This window comes from Coccidioides immitis (genome assembly GCF_000149335.2).
Source record: "Coccidioides immitis RS genomic scaffold supercont3.2, whole genome shotgun sequence".
Taxonomy (NCBI): Eukaryota; Fungi; Ascomycota; class Eurotiomycetes; order Onygenales; family Onygenaceae; genus Coccidioides; species Coccidioides immitis.
Genome location: NW_004504309.1, coordinates 4502339 through 4522377, shown reverse-complemented (window position 1 = coordinate 4522377; position 20039 = coordinate 4502339). Strand labels below are relative to the sequence as shown.

Genomic DNA, 20039 nt, shown 5'->3' with positions numbered 1-20039 from the left:
TGCGATTTTTATTTGAAAGATATGTGGCACACGGATTATCCATACCAAAAGACCAAAAGATAGGACCAGTCAGTGGGGTTTGCAACTATGTATGTACGTTAATGAGCTGCGCTTCCCATCGGGATTCAAAGCCCTCGAAGCGTGTGTGGAAACTGATCACTCTTAGCCGATGTAGCAGCTTGAGTCTGATCGATAACCAGGTGCTCCATATGCGACATTGCACCGCGAAATAAAGGTCCCTGTGGTCACTATTTCCACCCGTGGCTCGCCCGCTTTGGATTTTTTTTTATTTTGTTTATTTCTTTTGTCAATAGCTTTCTACCAATAATTTATGACTATATCAGATTCATCAACATCGCAGGCACAGTTCCAAGCTTTCGTTCAGTAGATGTAGGGCGTTATCAAAATGGACGTAAGGAATTGAACGGAATTTGTAATCGGCGTTGGTTCTCTTCTTTGAGAAGCTACCATTAAATCAGTGTCGTGCAACACAGGCTGAGGGGATGAACACTTACAACGGTGGGTTCCACACCATTGAAGGGCCTCGATAGAAATTGACTCGTGTCAAGTTCTTCAAAATCTTGCGCTCCGTGGTGCCTGGCTGTTTGCCCCGATCGATGAATCTAATGGTATTGATGATCCTTTGAGGGCCGAAGTCCTCTGAGGATCCGGATCGAAAAGCAGATCGAAGTATATTCCGCACGTTGACTCGTTCGGGTTTGGTATACCTCACGGTGCGCAAGGCCGTTCTGTACAAGTGTCTGTAGGAAAGGACAACAGCATGGCGGTAGCTTACTGACCGGAGAGTATCGACGGTAAGTGACATCTGCAGTAACTATCGCTGCTCGGCCTGTTTATGGCTCTCTGTCGCGATTGAGCGGTGGGGACTTCAGAGAACGGCTGGCTGTTGTGGACGAAAACTGGGTACCAAGACCAAAGTGTTGACTTATTCGACTCCAGCCTTCTGCAAGGCTCACCCCGTCTGGCTCATGGCAATTGCGGTGAAGCCTGCAAACGCGACTGCTGGCCTCTAGAGCAATGCTCTTCCGACGAGCCCTGGGGCCAGCTGGAATCCAGAAGGGAAGCGCAAGGAGAGCGCGAGCTGCTTATGTCATACTCCTAGGTGCGCACAATCCTCAGGCTATTGTAATCAATACATGCCCGGAATAGGCAAATGGACTCTGGTTATACACGATGAAGTGATTTTCTTCTTCACGTACTCCTTAAAGTATATCCCGCCAGTTCTTAATCGCGAGGTCGGTTGAACGGGCTTTATTCAAGGCATACCGCGGTGCCTCGTACTCTCTACTCACATAATAATTACATATTGGGAAAACGTTGCAGGGCGTCTATATACACTGGATGTTGTACGGAGTACGTTACAAAGAAAAGAGCAGACATGATAGGCACAGGGATCTTGAAACAAATAAAAGGCTTGGCTAGCTCATGATAGGTATTGTCTTCCCAACCATGGCATATCAGTACTAGTACTAGAGATATCTACCAGAAAACACTATTTGTTATTGTTTTCAGCAGTCCTGAAGAACTCTTCGATTTGTGATTTGTTGTCAGTAATTACTTGATCATAAGTACTAGGAGATTCTCATACCGTGAAGCAATATTCTTTCGGTAGAACCTGTGTCTGAATTGAATGCTCTCCACGCCTCTATATGCGCAGGATACTGCCTCTTCGAGACTGGGGCCGTAGGTAGAAACCGAGAAAACCCATCCTTCGGCTGTTTTGAGTTCACCATCGCTGCTTCTCTTATTTCTGTCATAAAATATCTGTATACCAAGAGGCATAACAGGACTTAGCGGCGAAGATTAGTCAATCAAAGAGAAGTAAACAGGGACTGAGCAAGGTAATGATGTTTCCTTTAGAATGAGATTGCGGGTAACCGTCTGTAGGATCAACAATGCTGCATGCATATCCAGGCAAGACTGGTATAGATACTGTGTCTAGTTTCCCCGTTGAACAAGCAAGTAACACAGCTGCAAGATCACATTCCGGCGCGAGAAGCATCATCGTTTGCGTTTCAGTATCCCCGAATCTTGCACCGTATTCCAGGACTTTGGGCCCATTTCTCGTCATCATAATACCTGTGAAAAGCATGCCAGTAAATTGCCGCCCTGATGCCATGTTAGCAGCCCGCATGCCATTTTAGAAGGTCATGGCATATACTCTCAGCCTTAAGTCAATCCAGCATAGGCTGAATGATGTCACAGTCAATTTCCCTTGATTGATCCTGTCCTACAAAAGATAAGGATGCGTAGACTCCCATGCTCCCAGTATTTTGGTCCTTTGTTGCAATCCAAGATCCATTAGTGATCCTGGCCTTGTGGAAGCAATATGAAGGTTTTTCCATTACTGAAAGTCAAACAAAAATCGCATGAATACTATGTAATATTTACATCATTTACGAAGAACTCTCTACTCCGTAGGTAGTTTGGTGGTTTGGTGTTGGTAGGATCTACGTATAGAGAAGCTTTACGGTACGGAGTACGGAGTACCCCGTAATTTGCTAGTATTGAAAAAATCCTAAAATCCGCGATGGCCTACAGTACTAGTAGTGTCACATGACTGGTCAGGTGCAACCTTGGCCCGAAACGCTGCACCCGGAAAGGCCCTTAATAACGAGGCTTCCCACCTGTTCCACCTCGCTTCTTCTTCTGCCCAACACACCCTGAAAAAAACAGCACTGAACACCGCCCTCGTCAGCGCAAACTGCGTCCTGAATTAGACAAAAAGAAGTCCATGATTGCTTAGGCACCTGGACTCTTGTCTTGCATAACTCCTTCCTTGCCCCCAGGATCTACTTTGGGCCTGCTTAGATCACTGCTAAGCTTAATTGAGAGTTCTCAAATAAGATACTTTGTGTGCTTAGGAAATAAGCACACTGATTCTCTTTTTGCGAGCAATAGTCCTTTGATCCTAACTGGTGTTCTTCTTTCCTTTCTTTTTTTTTAAAAAAAATTAACCACACATGAAACAGGCAGATATGCAGATGATTCTCCCTATTGGAAATAATATTTTCTGTGAGACGATGTACCTTTAAGCCTTGGAGGTGCTATCTTTCCAGTGACGTCGCCCCTCGTGCTAGGTGCGGTTGTCGGCAACGGTCACCAGAATGACTCGTGTACTTCATCGGGCCGGGTCGGCGCAAGCCGCTCGTGCTCGCAGCAAAGTCCCCAGAACCAGTCTTCGCAAGCACAAAATAATTATGGAAACTGTCACTCAGGAAAAGAAGAAGCTTCGGAGTGTTGTACGACTTTCAAATCATGCAATCTCTAAAACAATCCCTTTATCGATTATCGCGTGTATTACTGACTGCCAGTAGATTTCCTTCGAAGCAAAGGCGCCGCCTGGCTACACGTTTATACCGGCCGGGAATCCCAAATTTACTACTGCATGCAAGGAAATATGTCGAAAAGATGGCCTCAAAGTGTATACTGTTTCGGTGAGTGCATATCAGCTTGCTTCTCCATCAATGCAAATCACTAATGCCCCCTTGTTCTCGCTAGACCACACCTCATCAAGGCATGCACAATCTTTCCCAACAAGTTCATAGGATCGGCTATCACTTTCCGAGTGTTGTAGTGGCCACGGTATGCATGGACCGAGGTGTCTTCCTGTCATCGACCGGGAAAGTTATGCCCTATCGGCACTTACCTAGTCACGGGCATGTTAGAGAGTTGATGCGCGAACGAAGAGCAGATTCGGAGATATCGCAAACGACAATCAATGCCGAGGCCCGCGATGCAATCAAGGACTTATTTCCTAATATTCCAGATAAGGACTTGAATCAGATCATCAAAACCGCGTTCCGAAAGGTATGTCAACTTCGCACTTCAATACTCTGCTAATAAAAACATAGGGTAAACGGAAAGTTGGGACTGCTGTTGAACTCCCCCTAGCACGTCGCGTCCAGTTAGCCGTGGTCGCGCATATACGTCATGTGTACACCGATTATGATCGTCTACTCAGATTAATGTCTTTTCAAGAAGCTCGAGCTGCAGTTGAAGAACCCTGTCTTGCGAAGCTTGTACAGTGGAGAGGTGATGATGAGAGCGGTGAAACCGTTCTTGAAGACGTATTTCGCGAAGTTATTGTTATCTCCGATGATGAGGATGATGATGTCAGTGAAGACAATGAGCAGACCCAAGCAGAACGGGATTCAAGTGTCGAATTTGTGTGCAGCAATACTGTGGTCAAAGAACTTCAGACTTGGCCATTGCAATACGGTAATTCGAGCACTGTGGATAGGAGCAATGTCCCTGAGCCTTCTGAAGATGAAGCGCCTCCAGGTGTTCGCTTTATTCCAGACCCTCCAAGGAAACGGAAAACAGGGGATAAGAAAAAGATTGATCGTAGAGGCTTCAGCAGATACCAAGCCTGGGATCGAGCCAGAGATCGTTATAAGGATATGTTAAATACGCGTCCTGGCCATCAACCGGCCGGACAGTCGTCTGGACATGATTCCTTACCCATGTCCACAGAGGCGCGGCTGCATGAGATGCAACCAACCCGACAGTTGCCCTATACCGGAGAATTACAACCCCGACCTTTACATATACTTCACCCTGTGGACGCACCTGTTTCAGTCGCCCAACGTTCGTACCGAGATGTAGACGACGCCGCGTCACAAGTACATGTGAGGCATCTGAGTCCTGCGATGCAGGCCGCCTAGGTCTAGCCGGGAGGTACAAGTACGTTTACGCTAACTGTTACAATTTGCAGATGAGACGACCCGAACCTCCCAAGATAATCCGTTTGTCCGACGGCTCCATATTTGAAAGAGCCGATAAAATTACGAGACCAGGTTATGATATGCGACCGGGTTTCATTCCTCCTTCATCGCTTCATCCCCGCGGGTATATACCATCTGAACAGGTGAAGTATAACCCAACTAGTAGTAAACCTTACGCTCCCATGCAGGAGACGATCCATAGTGATAGTGAATTCCGTGGACGCACCACAGCCATAGGCCATTATCCAGATGAACATGGTCGCGAATATGGGCCTGACCCGGGACTACTTATGTCGCGGAAGCGGGACTCCAATGGCCTGTTAATCAATGAAGCTTACCGTGAACAGCCTCCACTTGAGGATTTGTCTGGTAGAATGAACATCATTGAAATTGATGATGGCAGGTATCACTTCCCCCCCAAAAGGAGCAAGATCCTGGTTCACAACTCCATTGAGAGTTCGCATCCTGAGGGCCACAGAGAAACTTCGGAACTCCTATATCCAGCCGGAGACATGGACACTCATCGAGAGAAAAGCCTTTATGATTCGAAAAGTGCAGCACAGGGTATTCTGATTAACAAAACACACATTTCTAGCAGTGGATATTCTGATCCACCATTCAATCACAGAGAGCGCCTTGGAGCACAGACGGATCGAAGGTCGACTGGGGAACCACACTTAACGGAAATTCCCACTAGAAAGGATCCGCTTACCAGCGATTTCGTTGACCGTGGACATCCCCATAAGGGCCAAGGCCTGAGACATCTCCCTCTTGTTAATCATTCTATTCATGCTGCTACGAACAAACCGTCTGTTGTCAAAGCAGACAGCTCTTTATACGGGGTCAGGGATGACACAGATAATGTCAAACCTAACCAGTTTTCGCAGCTCTCGCGCCCTCGACATGTGCTTCTTGGACCAGAGCCCCGCGAAGGTCGGGAGGTCCAGTTAAAAAGGTCTGGCCACGCCAATTCTGTTGCGATGCGGGTGGATTCACCAAAACGGAGATCCTTTTTATCTAATCAAGATACACGCTCTTCGCGTATCTATTCCCACGACTTTGTTCGTCCTGTAGCTTCGCCGGGAAACAAGGAGCCCTTGAGATACCAACCACATTCCAGACTACATGATGACACAGCAGGCCAAATGGGTCGTCATCCACCAAAATATTTGCAGCAATCTGATCTTTGTGAATATACCTCAGATCGTATGATTGCATATGAAGCCCCCTTAAACCGCTCCCTATCGCCTCCAATTCACCACTTTAGTTCCCGGATTGCCAACCATCGTCCTGCTCATGCACCTCGGCTCTTGCAACAGTTTCCGGTTTCCACCCAGCAAGAAACTTATGATGGTCGTATAGTAGAAGATTCTTACCGTGGTATCCTGCCAGAACAAAAACGGTATGGTTGATATTCTCGGATGTTCTTTTTCAGTGATCGGTCCACTATTGGAATGGACCGCCGCTCTTCGTTTGGTGTGTGGCCGATGCTAACATATGATGTAAAGATATTTCCAACAAGAGCTGGAAACCCGTCTACCAAATTACCGCGAGCCAAGTGTTCGAAGGGAAGCTGTTGAAGACAAGCGTCCTCACGCCAGACACGTTGTACTGCGAGACCCTGTGCCTATTGGGGGGAACTGAAAATAGCCATCAGCGGCGCTGATCCCGATACAGCTATGTGATATTTCTTTATTCTTTTTTGTTAATAAGATTTCGCAAAGGCAGACGAGGGCGGCGAAAGGTCATTTTGTATAGGGTCCTTGACCGTCTGGAAGTCTGGTTGAAATGTATTTGCTGTACATACTATTGACAGACGACTTATGTCTGTGAATTTCTGGATACCCCCAATACTACAGCTAGTTACACATTTCGCTTTTATTCTGTAGCCAGGTGGCTAGATATCGGCAGAAACATATTACATACAACGAGATTAGTCAAGCTATAAATATTTCTCCTTTCGTTTTTAAAAGCCAAACTGTATCTACAGGCTGGTTGATACGTCATTGCTTTCCCCGCCTGGCAAAGTGGTGGTCATTTCAGTGTCGACAGACAACAGCACATCGGCAGTGTTCCAACAGCCCTAAGTTGGAAAAAATAACTATGGAATTTCTACTGCCAGTTCGGAAAATGGCAGGCTCTAGACAGCCATCTCCGTCCCATCTGCCTCGCCTTTAATCACAGTTTTACCAGTCTTCTTGATCGTGTTGAGAACGGTGTCATATTCCAGGGTCGATTCGGCGACGACAGTTGCCGTTTGCGATTCAAGGTTTACATCGAAGGATTTAACGCCTGGACACACAGCTCTCAGTTAGTACGGAGTATGCCGGCTGAAAATCCTTGTAGTTCAAGTTGCGACGGGTTATTGATAATCGCACCTTCAAGCTTCTTGAGAACTCGCTCGACTGCTCCCGAGCAACCGCCACAGCTCATCGTGACATTAAATTTATATTGGTGTTCTGACATGGTGGCTTGGTGTTATCGGTTCGATAGGGGCTTGCAATGCCTGAATTGCGGGGTAGTCAGCGAACTCATCAATGGAATTTCTCTCTTAATTCTGTGGTCAGCAACGGTTTAACTAACTGAGAATTTAACCACTCTATACTCTATAGTCAACCAGTTAATCACTTCTTAATAGAAGAGGCACCCCGTGAAATTGATGGGAGGAGTAAATAGTTGTTCAAAGTAGTACAAGGAGGCAGTTTTGGGATTCAGCGTTTTGAATGTAACCACGGTTTATTCGTAACTTTTCTGGTTAGTACTCCTCCAAATGTAGTCAGTTTTGACAAAGGGAGAAGCGTGTTTTTATAATAGGTCTGTGGACGGTTGTCGGTGTGAGCAGATGACAGAATGCGCGAAAACAACTCAAATATTATAAATCAGCAAATCCTTTTATTCTACAACTCCATAGCTAGTTAGCTACTTGCCGTCTGAAAACTGGTCCAGCAATAATATCTGCAACAACCTGGAACACCTTCCATGCAAGCTAACAGCGCAATTCGCCTTTTCGCGCGAAAACACCTCAGCCCTGAAGAAGTTCGGTCACCCCTTCGCTGGATATCGATTCGGGGCTCTTTGATGTAGCCAAAGGATATCGGTGCATAAAAATTCCTCATTTCTCTCGAAAGCGAGAAATATGGATACAGGTCAGAAATCGCTGTCTGACTTCTGTTGGCGGCCCATGCATGGTAGGCGAAATAAATCCAAGTTAAAGGCCCAATATACGTACCTAGCCAAGGTCCCTCGGGCTCTGAGTTGAACCGGATGGACACGTACATAGTCGACTAGCCTGGAAGTTATTTTCAAGATGATGGGCACCGAAATCCTCAAATAACCAAAGAACTTGAGCGCCCAGAAAGGAGATCGGGCCACGCGGCTTATATACCCCCAGAGATGCCTTTGCTTTCCACCAGTGGTCTTGGGCCATGGTTACCCCAAATGGCCCCATCTATGCGTGTTCGAAATCTATCTTGTTCAGATAACTAAGTTTTGGTTCTCCGCACGACCCCAAATGTAGCCGACGGGCCGACAGGTCTCTGCTCCCCAGAGAAGTCTCTAACAAAACTGTTTGAAACAGTAGAGTACCGAGGTTGGAAATGGGAACAGATGGGGATAAGGGCAATATCTGCCTTATGAATGGAGGCATAATTAAAGATGGGATTCATACGTCACCCATACAGTCTTTTTATCTTTATCCCTACACCAAATTGTGCCAATACTTGGGGATCTAGGGACCGAAAATGGCACAAAGCAGCAACCTTAGATGGGCCTGCAAAGGGCAGCGCCCCGTCAGAATTGCAAATTGTTCAGGGGCTCGAGGTAATTTCAGGCGATGGGATTTTGATTGGTCTTTAACTGATATGTTCGACTTCTAGGCGACCCAGGATATCAGATGTTGCGTCAGGTAACGCAAGGAGATGTTGATTTTGTAACTGGAGATTATCTTGCGGGCATGGGGGTCCTTTCTCTAGTGACGACATTTGCAGACTAACATTACAATAGAGATGAATCTTGCAGAACATGCGGAAGCTGTGATAGCAGGAAAGCATCCAGGTTATGACCCTTATGCACTTGATGGCATCGAAAAATCAATTGATGCAATATGGGAGAAGCAAATCAAGCTCATATTGAATGCCGGAGCCCTTAATCCGAGGGGTTTGGCGAAAGAAGTATCAGATCTGGTGAGAACATAGCTTTGATATATCTCCCCTTTGTTTCTTTCACTGAGCTCTTTGAAGATTCGGTCACGGGGATATGATTTAAAAGTAGCGTATGTTGCCGGCGATAATCTTCTTGAAGAAGTGCGAAAGAGCCTGGAGATAACGGGTCAATTACCCGCCCACCTTGATTCCAACAATGACCAAGTCCAATTACAAGCGCATGCTACAGATTTGTTGGATACACATAAAAAGCCGGTTGTTTCTGCAAATGCATACCTAGGAGCTAGGGCAATTGTGAAAGGATTGGAGCAAGGCGCGGATATCATCATCTGCGGCCGTGTAGCTGATGCCTCGCCTGTGATTGGAGCCGCATGGTTCTGGCACGGTTGGAGTGACACTGACTACGACGCTTTAGCAGGCGGATTGGTAGCAGGCCATCTGATCGAATGTTCCGCATATGTCACGGGGTCCAACTTTTCTGGGTTTACGGAGTTCGATACGGATATGTTCCTTGATCTACCGTTTGGCATTGCTGAAGTGGCCGAAGACGGAACGACTGTGGTCACGAAGCACGAGAATACCAAAGGCCTGGTCAATGCAGATGTGGTCAAATGCCAGTTCTTATATGAATTGCAAGGAGATGTTTATTTGAACAGTATGGAAACGTATCCTTACTCTACGTGGAACGCAGTCTCGAATACTCACTACATATTAAGGCGATGTTAAAGCATATACTCGAGACATTGTGATCGAGAACATCGGTAAAGATCGGTGGGTCATTCTTGAAAACGACTGCAGTCAACTGTTCCTTTTTAATTGACGTGGTCCCTTTCTTGCGAATAGAGTTAAGGTCTCCGGGTTAAAGGGGGCACCGCCGCCTCCAACCACGAAGCTTGCAATTTTTTATCGAGGAGGATACGAGGGCCAACTCCTTGTGAATGCAACAGGATACGGAACTGATAAAAAATGGGAGCTGTTCGAGAAGCAGGTGAGGTTTGGGCTCCAAAAAAGTGGCTATGGAGACAAATTTCAATTCCTGGAATTTCAAATGTGAGTAAAAGAGCACCGAGAACTTGACTTTTGCATTTCCAAACGGCTGTGTAACTGATTTTTGAGGGAAGTTGTGGTACTCCTGCGGTTAATCCGTCAAGCCAATTGCAGAGTACGACTTATTGCCGCGTTGTCTCACAGGCAGAAGAAGCAGATAGCATCATGGCGGTTCCAAAAGCAATGCAGGAATTTACGATGCAACATTTTTCTGGTATGTCAAATTTCCTGTAGCGCAGAAGACTCTAGACTTGAGGACAAGTTGAACGAACGTCGAATTACAGGGTTCCATCTTTCACTGGACATGCGAACCGCAATACCTCGGCCATATTTGGCCTTCTATCCTGCTCTCTACCCCCAGCAGGCACTGAATGAGACGGTGACTTTCTTGAACCCCAGCGGAGCGGATGACTTTAGCATTGCAGCAGGACATCCTTCGCGGTACGAGCCACTTGAGGCTCGATGTAATTATGAAACAGATGGCCCATGCGACCTTTGCTCCTTCGGTCCTATGAAGACTGTCCGTTTGGGCGATATCGCGCTCGGGCGGTCCGGAGATAAGGGGGCGAATATTAACATCGGGCTGTTTGTTCGATCGGTAGCCTCATGGGACTGGTTTCGTACCTTTATGACGCGTGAAAGAATCCGCGAGCTAATGGGCCAGGACGATCGGGGATATTTTATTGAAAGGGTCGAGTTTCCCAATCTCCTGGCTGTACACTTTGTGATCTATGGGATTCTTGGGCGCGGAGTTAGCAGTTCGACGAAACTTGATTGCCTGGGAAAAGGATTTGCAGATTATCTTCGGGATAAATGGGTTGAGGTCCCCACACAGTTCTTGGAAGCTTCTGCGAATCTCTAGACCGTATCATTAACTTAGTTTCTGATCGAGTGATCCTGGCATCTTCATACTCGGCCCTTCTAAGCTGGGGGTCTTCACCGCCTCCTTTGCAGGTTTACCAACCTCCTATATGCCCGTACCCGAGCGGGGTCAATTTTTGCCACTCTCCTCATTATCGCCCTTTCACGCGCTGACCTCCGTATTTTCTTTGCTGGTAACTCTCTCTTATGGCTTGAGGCAAGGTGCTCTGTCCTGCATGCAGGGCTGATCAGTGACATCACCTGCCGTCTGGCCAGCCTAGTTTAGTGACAAAAATCTCCTAGAAAGTTCTCGCCAACCACAGGGTTGATTACATAAGCCAACCGCATGACTGTGTGTTTTAACTAGGCAGAAGAGACCTTCGATGGACATTCCTGAAGGCTGAAACCAAGCGGCCCGCCTTGGTACCTAGTCCGTACCCCTCGTCGGTCTCGCTCTGCAGCTGCTCGTCGTCCAGAAAATCCCACACCGTCAAACGCCCTTCTGTGGCTCTTCTCTTCCTTTTCTCATCGCTTCTAGATCTTCGAGGATACGCCTCATTTTTTTCTACCCCTTTGCCTGATAAGTGTAGCATAGTTGATAATCTTCCTTTGCTGCTTCGTCAGTTATTACACAGGGATCCTTGTTTCCCGCTCGCTCATTTTCTGATTCTATTCTTGGGGTTACGCCGTCCAACACCTGAAACGGCGATCGACGGCGAAAGCAACCAGCCGGTTCCTTGACATGCCTCATTATTAATTTCACCTTTTTATCAACTTATTATTGTTTCTGCGCTTTTTCATTTCATTTTCATTTTCATTTTTTCTTTCCTTTTCTCTTCTCTTCACCCGCACGGCTCGCCCCCATCCCGTGGAACGAGAGGGACTCTTTCATGAATCCCCTTAAAAGCCCCCGGCCATAATGATTCGGCGCAACTCTGACGTCGAATTCTCCCTTCCAAACTCCGGTGTGGATGGTCGGGTCACGCCGACGAACGTTCCTAACGAAGGGGATGTCGAAATGATTTCAGAGGATACCCCTTCGCCTCTCACGCTCCCTCCGCACCTAATCGCCCGCCTTTACCCAATTCCCAAGGACCGTAGACGACCGTCTGCTTCGTCTTCTCGCCGCAGCTCCATCTCGTCCCTTCACTCTGTCGTGTCCACTCATGGAAGCTCGCATAGCGATCATATGGCGCAACATCTGCGCCGCGCTTCCATAATCGAATCTCGCAAGGCGCGTCTTGCGGATAGGGCGGCGCACGTCGAGAAAGTTAGGTTACGCGCAGCCCTTGCGAAAAATGCGACAAAAAATGCATTGAAGGAGGAGCGAGCCCTGGCAGCGCAGCAGGCGAGGGAAAAACTGTTAGCTGACATCGCTGCCAAATGCGAGGAAGAGGTGCGTAGGGCTAAGAAAAAGGCAGAAGACATAAAAGAGCGAAAGGCTGCAGAACACGCAAGACTCCGGGTCGAGATGGCGGAGAAGTTTGCGGAAGTCGAGCGAAGGAGGCTGCTCTATCAGCAGACTCTCCGTCGGCCTCGAAGGACAAGCTCTGTGGAGGGGAAGCCTCCCAAGCAAATGCCAGTGAAAAAGCTCAGCCAGAATGCGGCTGTGTGTATTATTCAGAAGGCATGGCGCAATCATCGCGCTCGCACCACGATCAATTTGTTTAGGTCCTTGGATCTGTCTTTGGAAAGAATCCGCAATCTCAGCTTTGAGGAGGTTGGGGCGCTGCTTTCCGAGGAGAATGTGCTTAATGTGACCACCAAAGTGCTCCGTTTGTGTGGGCTGCAAGATTTGGGAGAGAGTTCCATGAGCGGGAGAGGTGCTGTGCGAGTCTTCCTGAGCAGTTATCTGATCCTGTCCCATCCTGCACAAGCTTTGAGCAGCAATGGAGAGCAAGAGCAGGATTTAATTACAAAGGCGCAAGATTTGCTTGTCATCTTCGAACAAGTCATTACCCAGCTTTCATCAATTGGAGTTTCCCCAGTGTCCTTATCCAGCGACCTCCAAACGCTGTCGCAATCTTACAATACTTTCTTCTCTGCCTTCCACGCTTGGAAAACCCACGATTCGACGGTGCTGATCGAGATTATGCTGGCCCAGTTTGTTGAACTGGAGCTTATATGGCAAACGGTCAAAGATGATCGCGATGGAGGAGTTGCTGACGATTACCAGAAGGGTATCCGTCACAACCAGATTCTACTATTAGCACGTTTGAAGAGACTTGCTGGCCGAGACAAGGCCATGGAGATGGTTAAACAGGCACTGAAAAAAGCAAAGCGAGAAAAGCGTCGAAACGGAGCCTCCAGCGAAGCTATACCCCGTGCCGTAACTGACCAACCCTCAGCCACCAATGGACCCCCAGAGGACGTTCACTCCCCTCTTGGTGAAGTGTTTTCAGCTGATACCGAGCGTTGGCCGCAAGACTCCCTTGAAAATCAGTTGAGTCCACAGGATCGATTCGTTAAGCTCCTGACGGCTTTACCAGATAACAGAACTCTTGTTCATGAACTGTTAATCAACCGCGAATATAAGATTGACCAGGGATCATACACAGAAGTCCGAGGACGAGTTATGAAGCATATGTGCGAGACGATGAGGAGAGACGCCGAAGTTGGCCTTGGCACCAGCTTGACCGTTGCCATGGCCACTGTCATCCAGGACCGACTTCTGCGTTCGTTGAAGCCTGGAAATTCACTCCATAACTTAATAAGCGAGGTGTTAGATCCAATTCACATCGCAAATCAGTGCAAAGCCGGAAAATTCTCGTACGATGCATTTTTCGACTTCATGAGTACCATTCTTCCTAAGCTGTGTGCTCCCTTCCGTGACCCAGACGTGAAAGCCTTCGCGGAGGACACGTCCGGAGATGCAATTGACCGCTTGGCTAGATTGATGGGCATAATCGACCTCCTATCCTTGGACCATACTAATTTCATGTTGCAAATGGCTGCCCCTCAGCTAATTCGAGAGGGGCCTGGGTACGAACAGCGAGCGTTTAGCAAGGAGGTGGAAAACGGAACGATCACGCTGGAGAAGACAAGGCAGTTTTGGCGGTCTAACCGTGACTCAATCATTGAGGAACTTAAAAAACGAGACCCTGGAAGTTCGGGGGTTACACCTCCCGTCGCAAAGATATATGCGCAGGGATTGGTTAATCTTGTCTTGAGCAATGGAAGGCTATCTCATGATCAAGTTCCGGAAACGCTGAGCCTGGATCACTCTCGGCTGGAGGCCCTCCGATCTCAATCGTTCAAAATCGCGGCAACAGCCGCTATCCTTCTCAGCGCGAAGAACTTGTTGAAGCGGGATGTTCGGTGTCAATGGAAGGGAGAAGCAGAGCGTATTCTGTCTCTTGATTTTGGTGAAATTAAACCGGAACGCGTTCAATCTATTCTTGACTCGACACATCCCATGCCAGCAGCAACAAGATCACAGCTTTTTGCTACAATCAAGCGGGTTTTGATGCCAGCTTCTGCGGCATCTGCGACGGCTTCGTCTTCATCGGCACCGGGCGTTATGGCGACAAGTGGACCAGCTGCATCGTCTTTCATCCAATCTTCAAATGCACCCACCGAAATAGCCACATGTGCGCGATACTTTACAGATCCGGTTGCAAAGTTGATGTTGTCTCGGCTTCGGGCACACGTCCTGGCGCGCCTCAGCGCCGCCAGTGCGAAGGAGCGGGTTCGCACCACCAGCACTGCCAGTCAAAGTCTTGCAGCAGCGGGTATGCCGGAATTTGTCAACGAGGTGGGCAAGCTTGTGGATAGCTTGAATCGAATCCGGGAAGTAGACTGGATGTGCCATGGTATGACGTATGAGAATATCTGGAGCGAAGATGCTGATGAATAGAGAAGACGAGCTGTGATCTCTCCGGCTTCATGTTTGCTTTGCGCCCATTGTGTGTTTGTTATTCTGACATGTATACTTTGTATTCTGTTTTATCGTTATTGCTACTGCTATACTCTTTGGATGGAATGGGAACCAATGCCTATGCATACTTGAATGAATTTTTGGTGTTCCATGTGTCGACTTGCCCTTGCTTGTTTGTCGAGAACATGATCATGCCTCTCATTCTGATGTATTGGTCCTGCTTCATCGACGAGGCCTCCATAGGGACCATAAAGGACTATAGTCACGTAACCAAGGCATTGATGTTCTGAGATCAACTTGCTGCTGGCTCACTTGAACACCTAGCTACACAACCTGATCATAGCTTTCGGCTCTATAGACTATGGACATGAAATCTACTGGATGCTTTGCAACATTGCATACGCTTGAAACACGTTTGTAGCCCCATCAATGCTCATCAAGTTGACCCCGAAGCCAGCATGTGAGCCGAAAGAAGAAGCCGAAGGTCGCAAAACAGCAAAATCGCTTCTATATCGGATGGCCAGACTCGAAGTGTCGGCCGGCGGTGAGCGCACGTGAAGAGTGGAATTGCGCAACTCGGAAAAGGCTGAACACTTCCCACGTGGTTGGCATGTTCCGCAACGATGGTTTCCAGTCTTCTTGAATAACTTCTAAGCTGAAGTGGAGCCTTCCGAGCGGCGAGTGTTGGAGACTGAAACTGGTTTGTCCTCGAGATCCATGATTCCGTGATATTCTTCTTATCGTGGATTTTCTTGAAGAGTACGGAGTACTCCGTACCTTTTTGCTCGACTAAGCCAATGATGGCTCCCTGGGTACGGGTTTTCGACAAGGTCAGTTGAGCGAAGGATGAAGCTGTCGAATACGATGCCCTAACAGCGGAGCACTCGCACTCCACGCTCAAGGTCGCGGCGATCTGTCTTCTGCTTTTACGATTATCCTTGCCAAAATAAATTTTCTGTGGATGTGGGAAATGGCCCTGGGTGGCTGGCTGGATGTACACAGCGTGCCTGGAAGGTAATTGGCTGTTTGCCTCTTTCAGAGTTCTCCGTGATCTCAATTATATGTACGGAGTACGGAGTACTCCGATATGTAGTTTATTTAGAGGATGGCGTTTGATGTCGTCCTGCTCCAATCAAATGATTTCCAACTCTTGTTTCCTCCGTTCACTTCCAAGACATTGCATGGATAAATCGAAAAGGGAACTGCTAAAGTTAGCTTACCCCTATGGAGTAACGAGCACGTAGCGTCCCACAAGCTCAGGTGCCCTGTGCGTTAAGTCGCATTGAAGCGCAATAGTTAGTTATTTTTCATCCGAACCCTAGCAAGCCACAAAGGGCACACTCTTCCAGAAATATATGCCTGTTCGGCACAGCGAGAGCAGCATGCTTGAATGCCGATGCAACTCTGGTACAGGGGAGGAAAATAGCCGGATATTACTTCAGATCTTCATTTTTTTCACCGCTAACACCAGGAATTTGTCACCCCCTCAAAGTCAGGTGGGCTGCTCCGTAGTCTGTCGCTAGTTACCGAGCGACAACGTTAGGACTCTTCTTTTTTAATTTTTGCTATGTCCAGAGAGACCCGGCAGGGCCGAGCATCCGAGATTTTGCTCGATTCCGCCGTGATGGCGTTGTTCCCATTCTTCGGGTGGGATCCTCGGGCAGGGTGAAACACCTGTGAGTGGGCGAGCGAAGGGTGCCACCGGAGATCTTCGCCTTAAAAGTCCCTCTCGGGGATAGCGCGATCGAGGGTGGGTGAATCAGTGGAGTCATGTTCAGATTCTCTTTCGCGACTATCGAACTGACACAATTCTCCGTGATCAAAGCTCAGCATCCTCCCTCCCTCTCGACACCAGCAGTTGAAGAGGTACCCACAACGTCCTGAGATGACGCTAGCTAGAAAGTTGCTGCTTCAGCTCAGTCCAAGGATGGCCGAGGAATGGCTTGGGCGAGCTTCTGCGCACCCCTTGTCCTTTTCCTCCACGCCCTGGCCAATCACGGCAGGTCTCAAGCAAGCCCGAGTACGGATTATGCAGCGAGCGAAAGGTGGGAATTCTGGCCTGCAGTTGTGTGGGATGCCGAGCCAGGTAGTCTTGACTCGCTATCGCCAGGGTTTTTGGTGGAAGCCTGCCTCCCCTCGCTTCGCTTCAACAAGTCCAAGTCTCTGATGATACCCTCCCCATTAGCCGTTGCTTTAATAGCTGAGAACGGAGGAGGATGTGCGCAACTTCTATGATTGAACGTCCTCCCATGCTGAACCTGGAGACCCGTTTACCTTAATTTTCTCCTTTGTGCTTAAGTTCTTATGCGTCTCGTGTCTCCTAGAGCGTTCCCTGTCCGTTTCCTCCGTGGGTAATGCATTTTTTAGCCCTGCCAACTGTCAAATCATCTCCAGAGTATGCCAAAGTTAAAAAAGCCCGAAACAAATAAGCTCAGTCTATAAGATCCAGTGTCTCCGGATCTTGGCCCCGGGGCTTTTCTTATATCTCCTTTATCCCAACTAAAGTTTGTGCTCGCCGCTCAGGCATTTTTGAAGGCTTTCCCCGGTCATCTGGCTGCTCAAGGTCCTTGACAATGAACTACATGCATCTTCACTTTTCCAGGTAGTATCATTGTAATTCATCCCTTGGGATTTTCACAATGAGCCGCGCCCACTTGGCTTTCTGCTGTATTGCGAGAGAGCGCCACCTCTGATAGCCTATGTTGTTTTATCCATCCATACGGCACTCGTCGATAATAATGGCGAGTGAACGGGAATCTGGGACAAATGATTTTGTTCCCGTATCATACAGTGCGGGCTTTATCGTCCTCTCATATCTTGTTAGCCTAGCTGGATGTGCAACCTGTTTAGAATTGCTTCATCGGCGGACGTCTCGATTCGGCCTATATAATTGGTAAGACTCCAACACTTCTCACAGTTCTAATCGCAGCCGACTTAACTGACTCGAATAGGTATCTTCTAATTAGTGCGGCAGTGTGTATGGGGGGTATTGGAATCTGGTGTATGCACTTCATCGGAAACCGGGCAACCATCCTTCACCATGGCACCGATCACCAAATCTCTTATAGCTCCGCCTTCACCGCAGTGTCATTCCTCTTACCGATTGTCGTTCTTATGATCGCATTTTACTTCATTGGAATAAGCGAGAACACAGAAATATATTATATCGTTCTCACGGGAATTTTAACCGGTGCTGCTGTTTGTGGTATGCATTATGTCGGCCAACTGGGAATAGCGAATTATTACTGCAGTTACAAGCTTGCCAATATTATCGGTGCGGCAATCATTGCAATTTCTGCAAGTATTACTGCCCTGGGGGTGTTTTTCCGATTGCGTGCTTCTTGGACAAACAGCTGGTGGAAGCGACTGCTCTGCGCTTCCATTCTAGCTGTCGCAGTATCGGGGATGCACTGGACGGCATCGGTGGGCACTTCATATCGAGTTAAAAGGATATTCCTGAACAACGGAGGCCAGCTATCGTCCAGCCAGACTGTGATTGTCTGCACTACACTAGTATGTTTGAAACCGGTCCAGATTTAATTTTGGTATTGCTGGCTAATTATCTTTTGGCAGTCTTGCGCAGCATGCGCGTTTCTTATATTCCTTGCGATTTTCACCAAGCGACAATACAACCGTTCGGCCCATCGCGTTGGACAGCTAGTGTTGGCATCCGCATTTTTTGATCCCTCAGGTGGAGTTATGGTCTCACCAGAAGGCCTCCTACCGACCCAAAAGATCACGAATCAATATATTGATAGGGTACGAGATGCTTAGGGCTTTTTATCCCTACTTTCCTTTGTGGATAACTAACAAGCTATATAAATAGACTTTTGCCGACGAGGAATTCGGTAGAACCCACCCGGCATTTATTTGGGCATTCCGTGCGAGTCACAACTGGTCCATCTTTAGGAAACTCATTCCTGGAATGAAGTATCATCTTCTCTCTGACACAGCCACGAAGCGGTTTTATCCCGGCAATAGTACGGAGGCGTATGGTGGTGTTGATGTGGACATGAATTTCGAATCCGTTTTCAAAGAACTTTTCTGCGTGGCAGCTCAAGAGCTTGCGGACAAGCTCCACCAGCCTCTCGATAAGATGGGGGTGTTGTATGATGATGTGATGATCACAGGGACTCAGCCCGGGAAATTGAAGCTTGATTCAGAAACCGATCCTGAGTCGCTATGCCCGCCTCAGAGGGTTCTAGGGAAAGGCCAATTTTTGTTCGCTGTGCGTCATCTGAATAGAGAAGAAGCTGTGCAACTTTCTGCGGGTGGATGGCGGTTCGCTGCTGGGCCACAGATAGCTCCAATGATAGCACGGGCTATGCAAATACCTCCCGATGAGATGCTGATAAACTTGGAGAATCTACGAAGCTACGGTTCCACGCAGGAGATGATGGAACCCGGTGTTTATTTGATCTGTTTCTCTCTTTATCCTTCGGTCAAAAAAGGGTTTGATGTCCTTGCGCGCAAAGATGCACCGAATCTTCTTCCTCATGTGCGGTTACCGATCACATCCATCTCACAATGGCAGCTTGATATTTTATCTCGAATGGATGAATGGCCATTGAATCTTTGCCTAAAGTGGCTCAAACAACATGGCGACAGGCCTACTAAGCCTGAAATGCAATTGTTTTGCCAGCAGATGTACAATGCAACATCTGACCTTGCGGACTTAACTGAGAGCTCTGCTTTTGGGATGGCTAAATTTTCTGCTCGAAAGATCATGATTCCCTGCCGCTTACCCGGGCAGCCTGGAGGGTCAGGCAAATGCACTGCCTTTTCGTTCCGTTTCATTACTGGTTTACAGTCCAGCATTCCCCCTCATCCCCTTTGTCTTACCCCTCTCAGTCTCTTCACTGCCCAACAGCAGGTGTACCCGGGCATTGTGGACAACGCCAATTTCCAACAATCCGTTCTCGAAGAATTCGGCCATTGTGCGGCACACCCAACCCCCAAAAAAGGATCCCAAGCGTCGTCTTTGGTCGGTTCATCCACCCAAAATTCCCACGGCATACGGCCAAGCCGAAAGAGCGACCTTTCTAAAGCCACCATTTCCGAAATCGACGATGGTCAATCGAACAAGAAACCTCCTTGGGGAGGTATCATGGTCAGCAATCAAGTAACCGTGGATGTCACGGAACGTCCAGCATCTTTCTGTAGCACTGGTGGTTTTGAGATGCAGGACCTCGGTGTCATGGCTGAAGCCAGCTACGCTGGCGCGTACGAGACGTTCGTGGACGAACTCTGCGCCATATGTCGAGAGACAGCCGACGTTCAGTGGGATCTCTAATGGATGATAATGTGAATAGTATTAATACAGCTTTAATGGGAACGGTTTTTTTC

General features: G+C 48.0%; 10 protein-coding genes across 11 annotated transcripts; 5 read left to right on the top strand and 5 right to left on the bottom strand.

Annotated features, from left to right (window-relative positions):
• Positions 1 to 108: 108 nt before the first annotated feature.
• On the bottom strand, positions 109 to 1049 carry CIMG_07190 (uncharacterized protein). The gene is made up of 2 exons (XM_001243293.2): positions 516 to 1049; positions 109 to 464 (listed from the first exon to the last, which is right to left on the bottom strand). The coding sequence occupies exons 1-2, from the start codon at positions 824 to 826 to the stop codon at positions 350 to 352; spliced, it is 426 nt and encodes a 141-aa protein (XP_001243294.1). The 5' UTR covers positions 827 to 1049; the 3' UTR covers positions 109 to 349.
• Positions 1050 to 1575: 526 nt separating this feature from the next.
• On the bottom strand, positions 1576 to 2140 carry CIMG_07189 (phosphoribosylglycinamide synthetase, C domain-containing protein; the record flags this gene model as incomplete). Its single annotated transcript, XM_001243292.2, has 2 exons — positions 1576 to 1785; positions 1955 to 2140. 2 exons carry the CDS (start codon positions 2138 to 2140, stop codon positions 1576 to 1578), a joined length of 396 nt encoding a protein of 131 aa, XP_001243293.2.
• Positions 2141 to 2680: 540 nt separating this feature from the next.
• Positions 2681 to 6623, top strand: CIMG_07188. 2 transcript variants are annotated; one of them, XM_004445399.1, is made up of 6 exons: positions 2681 to 3263; positions 3339 to 3458; positions 3523 to 3831; positions 3876 to 4646; positions 4739 to 6150; positions 6257 to 6623. In XM_004445399.1, the coding sequence occupies exons 1-6, from the start codon at positions 3129 to 3131 to the stop codon at positions 6390 to 6392; spliced, it is 2883 nt and encodes a 960-aa protein (XP_004445456.1). In that variant the 5' UTR covers positions 2681 to 3128; the 3' UTR covers positions 6393 to 6623. The 2 variants fall into 2 exon arrangements, with proteins under 2 accessions (XP_004445456.1, XP_004445457.1); XM_004445400.1 differs by having other exon boundaries at positions 4739 to 6623.
• CIMG_07187 (iron/copper transporter Atx1) lies at positions 6592 to 7574 on the bottom strand. The gene is made up of 3 exons (XM_001243290.2): positions 7332 to 7574; positions 7127 to 7254; positions 6592 to 7040 (listed from the first exon to the last, which is right to left on the bottom strand). The coding sequence occupies exons 2-3, from the start codon at positions 7212 to 7214 to the stop codon at positions 6889 to 6891; spliced, it is 240 nt and encodes a 79-aa protein (XP_001243291.1). The 5' UTR covers positions 7215 to 7254; positions 7332 to 7574; the 3' UTR covers positions 6592 to 6888.
• A 66-nt stretch (positions 7575 to 7640) lies between these two features.
• CIMG_13118 (uncharacterized protein) lies at positions 7641 to 8175 on the bottom strand (the record flags this gene model as incomplete). The annotated part of the gene is made up of 3 exons (XM_004445398.1): positions 7641 to 7659; positions 7740 to 7977; positions 8025 to 8175. The coding sequence occupies 3 exons, from the start codon at positions 8173 to 8175 to the stop codon at positions 7641 to 7643; spliced, it is 408 nt and encodes a 135-aa protein (XP_004445455.1).
• A 313-nt stretch (positions 8176 to 8488) lies between these two features.
• On the top strand, positions 8489 to 10817 carry CIMG_07186 (uncharacterized protein; the record flags this gene model as incomplete). The annotated part of the gene is made up of 8 exons (XM_001243289.2): positions 8489 to 8567; positions 8624 to 8652; positions 8735 to 8929; positions 8987 to 9563; positions 9625 to 9679; positions 9752 to 9958; positions 10030 to 10169; positions 10240 to 10817. The coding sequence occupies 8 exons, from the start codon at positions 8489 to 8491 to the stop codon at positions 10815 to 10817; spliced, it is 1860 nt and encodes a 619-aa protein (XP_001243290.2).
• Positions 10818 to 11735: 918 nt separating this feature from the next.
• On the top strand, positions 11736 to 14672 carry CIMG_07185 (uncharacterized protein; the record flags this gene model as incomplete). The annotated part of the gene is made up of 1 exon (XM_001243288.1): positions 11736 to 14672. The coding sequence occupies one exon, from the start codon at positions 11736 to 11738 to the stop codon at positions 14670 to 14672; it is 2937 nt and encodes a 978-aa protein (XP_001243289.1).
• Positions 14673 to 15067: 395 nt separating this feature from the next.
• CIMG_11913 (uncharacterized protein) lies at positions 15068 to 15871 on the bottom strand (the record flags this gene model as incomplete). The annotated part of the gene is made up of 3 exons (XM_012358731.1): positions 15068 to 15200; positions 15248 to 15700; positions 15861 to 15871. 3 exons carry the CDS (start codon positions 15869 to 15871, stop codon positions 15068 to 15070), a joined length of 597 nt encoding a protein of 198 aa, XP_012214154.1.
• Positions 15872 to 16578: 707 nt separating this feature from the next.
• CIMG_07184 (uncharacterized protein) lies at positions 16579 to 16932 on the top strand (the record flags this gene model as incomplete). Its single annotated transcript, XM_001243287.2, has 2 exons — positions 16579 to 16713; positions 16894 to 16932. The coding sequence occupies 2 exons, from the start codon at positions 16579 to 16581 to the stop codon at positions 16930 to 16932; spliced, it is 174 nt and encodes a 57-aa protein (XP_001243288.2).
• Positions 16933 to 17431: 499 nt separating this feature from the next.
• Positions 17432 to 19986, top strand: CIMG_07183 (uncharacterized protein; the record flags this gene model as incomplete). Its single annotated transcript, XM_001243286.2, has 4 exons — positions 17432 to 17586; positions 17645 to 18206; positions 18267 to 18452; positions 18520 to 19986. 4 exons carry the CDS (start codon positions 17432 to 17434, stop codon positions 19984 to 19986), a joined length of 2370 nt encoding a protein of 789 aa, XP_001243287.2.
• Between the last annotated feature and the right edge of the window lie 53 nt (positions 19987 to 20039).

Coding starts and splice junctions, on each gene's coding strand:
- CIMG_07190 (XM_001243293.2), bottom strand. CDS start 826: ATGTCACTTACCGTCGATACTCTCCGGTCAGTAAGCTACCGCCATGCT. Junction 465..515: donor ATGGTGTGGAACCCACCGTT/GTAAGTGTTCAT, acceptor ATTTAATGGTAG/CTTCTCAAAGAAGAGAACCA.
- CIMG_07188 (XM_004445399.1), top strand. CDS start 3,129: ATGACTCGTGTACTTCATCGGGCCGGGTCGGCGCAAGCCGCTCGTGCT. Junction 4,647..4,738: donor TAGACGACGCCGCGTCACAA/GTACATGTGAGG, acceptor TACAATTTGCAG/ATGAGACGACCCGAACCTCC. Junction 6,151..6,256: donor ATCCTGCCAGAACAAAAACG/GTATGGTTGATA, acceptor TATGATGTAAAG/ATATTTCCAACAAGAGCTGG.
- CIMG_07187 (XM_001243290.2), bottom strand. CDS start 7,214: ATGTCAGAACACCAATATAAATTTAATGTCACGATGAGCTGTGGCGGT. Junction 7,041..7,126: donor AGTTCTCAAGAAGCTTGAAG/GTGCGATTATCA, acceptor CTGTGTGTCCAG/GCGTTAAATCCTTCGATGTA.